The sequence below is a fragment of the Cyanistes caeruleus genome, chromosome 9, assembly GCF_971803275.1.
Source record: "Cyanistes caeruleus chromosome 9, bCyaCae1.hap1.1, whole genome shotgun sequence".
NCBI classification, from domain to species: Eukaryota; Metazoa; Chordata; class Aves; order Passeriformes; family Paridae; genus Cyanistes; species Cyanistes caeruleus.
The window spans coordinates 29,816,282-29,825,617 of NC_141709.1; the positions used below are offsets into that span (position 1 = coordinate 29,816,282).

Consider the following 9,336-nt stretch of genomic DNA (forward strand, 5'->3'; position numbering starts at 1 on the left):
TTTTTCATCATTTTTGATGTGTGTTGAATCCATTCATTGAGGAAGCAGAACCTTGAGGAACTCCACAAAACACTTTTCAGAAAAGCACTGCATGAAGAAACATTTCCTCCTAACGTTTTCTTCCAAGCAGTTAGCAACTGGTTTATGGCTTAAAATAAAACATTTTATCTCAGCTATAAACATTTACTGTGGATGATCCAACTGTGTGCTTTTTCTTAGGAGCAGACAGTGTTCCTTACATATCCCTAAAGCATGGGAGGGTTTAACCTATGGCTTCATCGTGCCAGACCAAGGAGAGGAAACAGTACATCTGTGTGCAGGAAAGCTGTACCTGAGCTAATAAACCCTCCAGAGAAGTGCCCCATGGCTCTTAAGCTGACATGTTCCACTTAAATGAATTTTATGCTTTTTTGATGCTAGCACCACAAAAGCTGAAGAAAACGCAGCCATTTGGCAGCCTGTGTGTGACACCACAGCTAAGGCAGGTCTGATACATTTTAAAGCATGAAACACGTGTACATAAAACTATTTTGGACATTTATACACTAAACTATGAAGCTGCTGAATAAACTGCATTTATTTTACACCTTAGATGATTTTATCACTATTATTTCCATTAATCCATCACTAATATTAAGATGGGAAGCTGGGATAACTTCTACAACTTTCTTGGTAATAGATCTCAAAAGAACAAAAAGGGAAGGAAGAAATTAACAACAATCAAAAGCTTCAAAAATACTTCCTTCCCATAAAATTAAGGTTGTCAAAAATTGGCACCTGTCTGAGACACACAACAGCGAACACTGCATTCACTACTGACACATTTTTAAGCTCCAATAGGGCTTAATGTAAAAAAAAATAAAAATACTTTAAGATCATGAGAGAACTTAAATTCCCCACCACTCACTGATACAGAACAATCAGATTGTTTGTTTGCCACCAAAAATTTTAAAACAGTGTATTTAAAAATGTTAGAGGTTTCCATAACCATTGTTTTTAATTTTTCCCTTTAGGTTTGCACAGTTGGTTTCAGGGTGAACTTCAAGCACCTGTTTCTGCAGATGGTAAATTTATATTTTAAAAAAAACAAACCCAACAGCATTCATACATTATTTTTTAACATTTACAGAACCATATGTCTGCAAAATATGTGGCATAAGTGTACTTTTATTGCACATGTTTGGGAAACCCTGCTATGTTTGCTCAGTATAAAGATTAGTGTTTTAAACTCATTCTGAAACAGGCTTTACAGCATGCCATGCCAGGCACAGCATTTCCTACTACTTGATTTCTGCTATACAAAAACTCCTCTAAGTAATTCAGTTTGTATCATAGTTTAGTGGTCTCAAAGCCTCAGCTAAAGTAAACACATTTCCTACATCATATAAAGTTAACCCAAGCCTTACATTTCAGCCTCTGATAATTGGTGTCGTATTATTAAGCTTTATGTAAAGCTCCCATCTTGCCAGAAATCTATGAAAGAAGTTTGGTTTTTGACTAAGCTGGAGTCAGTGCAGAGTACCTGCAGGATGGATACAAACATTCCTGTTCTGAAAAATACCAGATTTCCAGTATCCTCAGGAACACTGACCCACATTTCCAGCACAGGATCTTATTCATAGTCAAGGCTCTATTGATGTGATGTTGCAGCGCAGATTCTGAGACACACAAAAGAGAGTTTTGTACCACAAAGCAAACTAGAATGCCTTACTTCAAAAGCAAATGAAATGAAGGCACTAAAGTCATGCTTCCAGTTGCCACAGATGTGTCTTATGCATTCTCTCCCTACAGAATGATAAGCACAGGCTGCTTGTGCAGATCAGAACCTAGTCCTCTCCAGGATCTGCAGTTTTCTCTGTGGCACTGTATATTTATATACATTATACATCCTAATTTAGTTAACTGCTGGGAGAAATCTCACATTCCTTCAATTTCCTGATGTTTGAGTGTTGGGGTACCTGATGTCAAGCTTGCATTAATACCAAGTTCCTGTATTCCTGGCAGAACTTTGCCATCACTATTCCAAGGCAAGCCCTGCTCATTCCTCCCTGTCTGGGTGGGGGTTGAAGGGAGAAGGGGCACAGAAACAAAACCAAAGCAGAAGCAACACAAGGTGTCTGGCAGGCAGCTTGCAGGGCGGCTCCCCTCATATCCATTAACTCTTTGCCCCTGGAATCTTGATGTTACAGCCATAGAGCAGATTCCAGGCCTGGTACCCACAGGCTGTGCTGGCTGTAAGGATCTCACCATCTCTGGACAGTAACCAAATATAAATGCATATGAAATTAACAGGTAAGATGAGAGGGACAAAGGGGAGCAGGGCAGTGCAAGGAGCACCGTGGACACACGGATCAACCACAGCAGCTCTGGGGGCCTTCCAGATAACCAATCCTGGAAAGAGAGTCAGCAGAAGAAAATACCCCAAAAACCTCTCTTCAAAGGGAGCATCCATGCACCAGGGATGGACAGTCTAAGGGAACAGAGTTGCTGCTTAAGCTCATGAAAGCTGAGTGTAAGGCCTTTGAAGAGTAACAGCAGCCTCTCAGAGGATACTGAGGCAGTGTTTCCTAAGAGACTCCCTTACGTGGTAATTGGAGCCAGAGCACGAGGCCAGTAGCACCATGCCAGAAGCGCTGCAGTTCCCAACTGCCCTCAGAGGAAAAGATGACTGTATCTGAAATCTCCGAATTATTTACAAAACATACATGCCTTCAATTGCCACTGGAAATGTGCACCCGGTGATAACTGACAGTTTTAAGAAGCTGGAAGGGATTGTTCTGCTGCACATCCAGGGACCCCGTGCAACACTATCCGAGTGCTCTGATGTCTTGCCTGGGTTTTACATGCTGAGCACTGAGCGCAGTGTGGGCGGGTTTGCCGTGGCTGATAATGGATTATTTGACAAAAGGCCAGCATTAGCTGTGTGCTGCCTCCAGTTGTGGTGAGGAAGGTATTGGGACTTTTCCAGTCCCACACACATTGCATTCATAGATAGAATGTAGCAGCAAGTATGCTGCACAGCTTAGAAGTTAGTAACGAAGTGGGGAAAAGGGGATCATGATTACTGGACTAAGGTGGTCATCCCTAAAATACAAATGCCAAGGGAAAACAATTTCAGGGAGAAGCTGAAGGGGATAACAAGTTTCAATGCATTGAAGAGAAAAAAAGGACAAAGGCAATCCAAACCCTGAGGGAGATTTTTGATTGCTAGGGGAGGTGCTCCCTGGTTTGTTCAGCTTTTTCCATAACCTAGAAAGGCACAGTTGTTCAAAGTTCTACTCAGAGATATCTGACTCTGTGTCTCCCTTTATTTCTGTGCTGGTCATTAGAGCTGGGCAGAGCAACCAACGAGAGTTGGCCCTGATGTCCATGTGCTCCACTATCTGAATTCCAGCCCAGCTTCTCTCATCCATCTTCTGAAGAAGGCTGAGATCTGGGGAGGCGCAGAGCACCCTTGGCTCCCACTGACTTCACTCCTCTCCTGGGCATCACATTCTCCAGTTCTCAGATCTTCAGGGAAAGACTGTTTTCTCTTACTTGCTTGTCAAGAATCTTCAGCAGCACAAACACCACAAACAGAAATGGTCTGAAATGCTGTCCACCTTCTCTCAAATGCCGAAGTTTAGGCTCTGTGCCATGTGTCTCATGAAAGGTGCTGTGATATAAGGAGATACTGTGTCTGTGAGGACCACACAGCAGAGCTGGGCATTGGCTTCATCTTGCCAATCCCATGCAGACAAATGCACTATTAGCCAGGTGGACATATAAGCAGAGCGTGACCAGTGGGACACAAAACAACCTGTAATGTCCTTCAGGATATTCTCCAAACATTTCCAAATTTAGAGGCAGCAGAGTCTCAAGGCTTTAGACCATGCCACAAAGCAGAGGGGAGGGAATCAGGCCTATCACCTGCTACTTTCTCATGTTGTGCAGCAGACAATCCTTTATGTTGTTCTGGGAATCCTCTTCCAAATGGGGGCTGGAAGGGGTTCATATTTCTGAGGGTGGGGATACCGTGATGCCAGGCATGAAGGTATCTGTCATTTCCTCATTATAAAATTTACAAAAAGATTCAAAAAGATCTAAGCAGACTATTCTCTTCCTCCTTTTGTTTGCTCCTGCCCTAATTATCTTTGTTTCATAATTGTCCTCACTGACAGAATGAAAAAAAAAGGTTGATAACTGCCAGTCCCACACTGAACCATAAAGAAACCAGGAGGGAGCAGATTTACATCCTGCTGCAAAGGCACCTACAAATCCTTGTAGCAATAATGGATTATTTTGTTGTGGCATGGATATCATTTATCCTTTTCAAGCAAACAAACATACAAAAAAAGTCTTTCCCCTTGCTTGCCACATTACCATGCCTCCCCTTCGCAAAAACACTGATCTTAGCCCACCAGTAAATTGAAAAGGGGAATCAAGGCATGAATATGTATAATAAAATCAGGAACAGTCAGATTTTCAAGACCAAACTAGCTACATTTCTCCTTGCTGTGACTATGGAAATTTCAGGTTGATAGGTCCATCCACAGAGCACCAAATATTCCAAGTACCTAAGATAAAGGCTGCAACTTTAATGAGGTTTTTCTCTTCTACAGCTCTTCAAAAAGGTCAAGATTATTCCTATTGCACCCACTGCCAAAAAGCAGAATAATTAAAACAGATGGACAGATTTTAATTTGTAGCAGGTTTCTATTCACAATGGATGTCTGTTTAGGGTACTTGTTTAAAATCTGGTAATGTTAAAATTGTAACAACAACAAAAAAATAATGGAGTTCTGTGTTTTCATATAATTAATTTATAGCAAATGTTTAAATAGAGATTCTGTTCATAGCATACTCAACTACAGTGTATATATCAAAACCAGAGACCAAATTTGCACATTACGGCCTTAAAAGCAAGTATCAAGGATGTGGCTGTATGGGAACTCTGCAAATACTTCATTAAGGGAAATGCTGTAGAAATAAAAGTGGCACAGGCTTCCTGTAGGTTTGATGGTGGCACACCAAATCACTGTGTGGGGGACACTGGGTTGGGAGTGCCATCCCTGTCTCCCAGGTAGTAATTTGGTGACACCATGGGTGGAGCCAAGGGCACGAGCTGGTAAAACCTGGAGCGATACCTGAGATCTGAGTGCGCCAAGTTGAGCTGGCCCACGTGCAGCAGCCTCTCCCGGGACAGCGCGTGGTCTCGCATCAGGGAGTTCCCTGTGTGGAGGAACAGACCTTGCCTGCAGACAGGCACCGAGCTACTCGTCATCTCCATGTCCACCATGTTCTTCTTCTCAGAGATCAAACTGCAGTGATTGTAGCCACCGTTCACTGTCAAAAAAATTAAAAAAAAACGTAAGGCTTTGACTAAGAATTCTCTCCACTGACAACTACTTTGTAAACTCATTTTGGATTTGCTTCCAGAATTCCCGTATTTACAACAAGGCAGCGGAAATGAAAGGTTTCACAAGGAAGCAAAAATTAATTGCTTTGGAATTTGGATCTGTGAACTTTGGTTGTTTATTTCTCATCAAACAGAAACGAAACATCTTCTGCACAGTCAGTTGTATTTGGTGGGTTTGAACTGAGGTGTTTAAGAAGATCACTTTGGATGCCTTTCAGCTTACTGTGGGTCTTTCTGACTATCAGCTCTGCCCTGTGTGTAACCATGACATAAATTATCATTATATCCTCTAGAGTCTACAGCTCCATCAGGCTTTATTCCATTCCTATTCTGGCCTTATCCCATCGTAATTTAGCTCCAGGGTTAATACCTACCTTAGCAGGACTGTATAACAGGACTTTTGACTGTTAATTGGGGTAGATTCATCACATTTAAAGGGTATCTAAATACACTGTTGAACACTGTGAATAAGTTTTAAAGACCACACCACCAAGAGAAGATGGTAAATCAATCATATTACAATACCCAATTCACAGTTCCTCTCTTTCCAACAGCAGAATTATCTGGAATACAGTCAAGATGTATCTTCCCTCCAAAACAGTGTAGATCCTTTCAAAGTGTTTAAGATTTATTCTGGACTTGTAATAAAACACTTTCTTTCATTCCCCAAATGACACAAGTCTGAAATCCATTAGGGCTTTCTAAATATGTACTTTACCAATTTTATCATATTATCAAAACATAGAAACTTGAAGCTTCCCCCAAAGCTCAGCAATACCAACTGTAGCACACACTAATACCTGTTTGTGTGAAGACAGAGATTTCCTAGAATAACATGAACACTATCCCTGTGCTGTCAAAAATAATTATTTTCTCTTGTAGCTGTTAAATCAGAGAACACATTCACTCTCTGCAAAGGAACAGAACAATTATGCTAAATCCACGAAATTCTGTTTCAGCCAATCCATCTGCCTTCACAAGTACCTTATAGATTCATTAATAAGAACTAAAAATTTCTTGCACAACAGTGCCCTGAGTGCAGCTGCACTTGCACCAAAGCCTCTGAAATGTGCTCGCCACATGTGAGCTGGAACAACGATGGACAAGGAACAACAGCAGCAGCTCATGGGTTTTTTCCCCCACAGCAACTAAAAAAAGAACTGTGACATTATCTCCGAACACAGACAGCCCAAGTGTTCAAGTGTCCAAGCACATGTGAAAGCAAATTCATTACCTCTGAAGAAAAGGGAAAAAGTCCACTTTACACCACTGTAACTGAGAACAGAATCTGGCCCTTTGACAACTGGCTGTTCTATACAATATTAATATCATTGGCTGGCACACGTAAGATTTAAGCACTTTCCATGTCTGGAACCAGATCTCTTCTTTCACTGGTATCAAGGGGCCTTTAACCTACATTCTGTAACTTACCAATAACACATGAAAAGAGCACACACTCCCTTGCCTCGGACCAGAGGGTTCACCCTGCTTGCACTATACCATAGCCATTCCATAAATCCATATAAAAAACTAATCCTAATTTACAGAGAGTAAATCTAATAAAAGCAGAATGGTTTCCAGAAGGATCTCATGGAAGTGGAATCCATCAAGGTAACTTTTGTCTTTTTGTGTCCTGCAGTTTTGATTTATATCTTCACATTTAAGTGTTCACGAGGGAACGGAAGGAGTTGATACAGTAGTGTGCAAAGGCTGCAATCAGGCAATTCTTTCCATATGAGTAATCAAGTTAGCTCAATTTTGGATATCGTGCTTCTTTCATTCTGGGGTAACTGACTTTGGGGGAGTTTTTTTCTTGATTTATGCCAGATTAAGTCACGTGAGAACTGGTCCCATGGACTGTGATGAGGCTCCACACCTCAGGAAGGACAGCTCAGGTCAGAACCTCTAGGGTCAGCCCTACATTTCTTGTTAGCCCTACATTTCAAATTCTCCTAGAACAAAACAAAACATTTCCTTACACAAAGGTAAACCTGTTTGTCCAACAATGAGATCAACATTTAAAACACCCCTACCAAAGGGCAATAGCTCTCTTTCTTCCCTAGCAAACACATTATTTACAATTCAGGAAGGCTTTACCCTTACTGACAAAATTAGCTATTAAGGCTAAGAAGATAAGAGCAAGAAAACTTACCAAAAGGGTAATTATTCAACAAGAAACGCATGTTGCAGTGCTTTAGAGTTTACCTAATTAAGACCAATGAACAAATAACTGAAAGATGTCTAATTGAAATGACTCACATTCGAAATAGAGACAGATTTTAAATATTTGCCTAACATACTAGATATCCCCAGAGAGTTGTGGGTTTTGTGGCAAAGACCAAACTAGGCCATTTGCCTTTTTTTTTCCTTACTGTTCATTCTCTCTAATTACTTCTTGTTAAAAAAAAAAAAAAATTGCCATTCTTGGTTTTGTTTGGATGTGATGTCCAAAATTTACCACGACAACACTGAGAAATGGAACGCTGTTACTGGCAGCTGGATGAGTCACGTGAGACAAGTGAAAGACCAAACAGTACCAGATTTTCTCAAACAAGTGAAAATCATCCACGCTGGAAGAGGCCATCACATCCCTCCACTGAGAGGAAATTATTAACTCAAAAGCTGCCAACACAGCAAACCATGGGGGAGAAGGTGCTGTACCCACATTCAGCATCTCATCCCATATAATGAGCGCTGAATACTCCACACCCCTGAATGTTTGACTGCCACAATTCCTACACTGTCAGTCATTTAACCCCACCCAGAGGGATGCACAGCACTGTGCTGCTGATTGAAAACTCTAATGAACTGAGTGCTTCAAAACACAGAATCTTCAAAGTGATTAATGAAATAGGCCATTTTTTACATTTTCAACAATAACAACAAAATCAACACCTTGCCTAAATTTTTTATGCCTGTCATGCCATTCACTATGGTGAATGGGAGGGATTGTCTTAATCCTGGGACTCCAAGCGGGAGGGGAGGGGAGGGGAGGGGAGGGGAGGGGAGGGGAGGGGAGGGGAGGGGAGGGGAGGGGAGGGGAGGGGAGGGGAGGGGAGGGAGAGGGGAGGGGAGGGAGAGAGGAGAGGAGACTCGAGGAGAGGAGAGGAGACTCGAGGAGAGGAGAGAAGGAGACTCGAGGAGAGGAGACTCGAGGAGACTCGAGGAGAGGAGACTCGAGGAGACTCGAGGAGAGGAGACTCGAGGAGACTCGAGGAGAGGAGACTCGAGGAGACTCGAGGAGAGGAGACTCGAGGAGACTCGAGGAGAGGAGACTCGAGGAGACTCGAGGAGAGGAGACTCCGAGGAGAGGAGACTCGAGGAGACTCGAGGAGAGGAGACTCGAGGAGACTCGAGGAGAGGAGACTCGAGGAGACTCGAGGAGAGGAGACTCGAGGAGACTCGAGGAGAGGAGACTCGAGGAGACTCGAGGAGAGGAGACTCGAGGAGACTCGAGGAGAGGAGACTCGAGGAGACTCGAGGAGAGGAGACTCGAGGAGACTCGAGGAGAGGAGACTCGAGGAGACTCGAGGAGAGGAGACTCGAGGAGACTCGAGGAGAGGAGACTCGAGGAGACTCGAGGAGAGGAGACTCGAGGAGACTCGAGGAGAGGAGACTCGAGGAGACTCGAGGAGAGGAGACTCGAGGAGACTCGAGGAGGAGGAGACTCGAGGAGAGGAGAGGAGACTCGAGGAGAGGAGAGGAGACTCGAGGAGAGGAGAGGAGACGAGGAGAGGAGACTCGAGGAGAGGAGACTCGAGGAGAGGAGACTCGAGGAGAGGAGACTCGAGGAGAGGAGACTCGAGGAGAGGAGACTCGAGGAGAGGAGACTCGAGGAGAGGAGACTCGAGGAGAGGAGACAGACTCGAGGAGAGGAGACTCGAGGAGAGGAGACTCGAGGAGAGGAGACTCGAGGAGAGGAGACTCGAGGAGAGGAG

The 9,336-nt window shown here is 43.3% G+C and overlaps 1 protein-coding gene across 15 annotated transcripts in view; it reads right to left on the minus strand.

The window, feature by feature from the left end:
- GLIS1 (GLIS family zinc finger 1) overlaps positions 1 to 9,336 on the minus strand; it is a 187,669-nt gene that overhangs the window by 90,880 nt on the left and 87,453 nt on the right. For all 15 annotated transcript variants that reach the window (XM_023932390.2, XM_086842185.1, XM_086842190.1 and 12 more), the window contains one exon: positions 5,127 to 5,325. In XM_023932390.2, the coding sequence (XP_023788158.2) occupies positions 5,127 to 5,325 (199 nt within the window). The remainder of the gene's footprint in view (positions 1 to 5,126; positions 5,326 to 9,336) is intronic.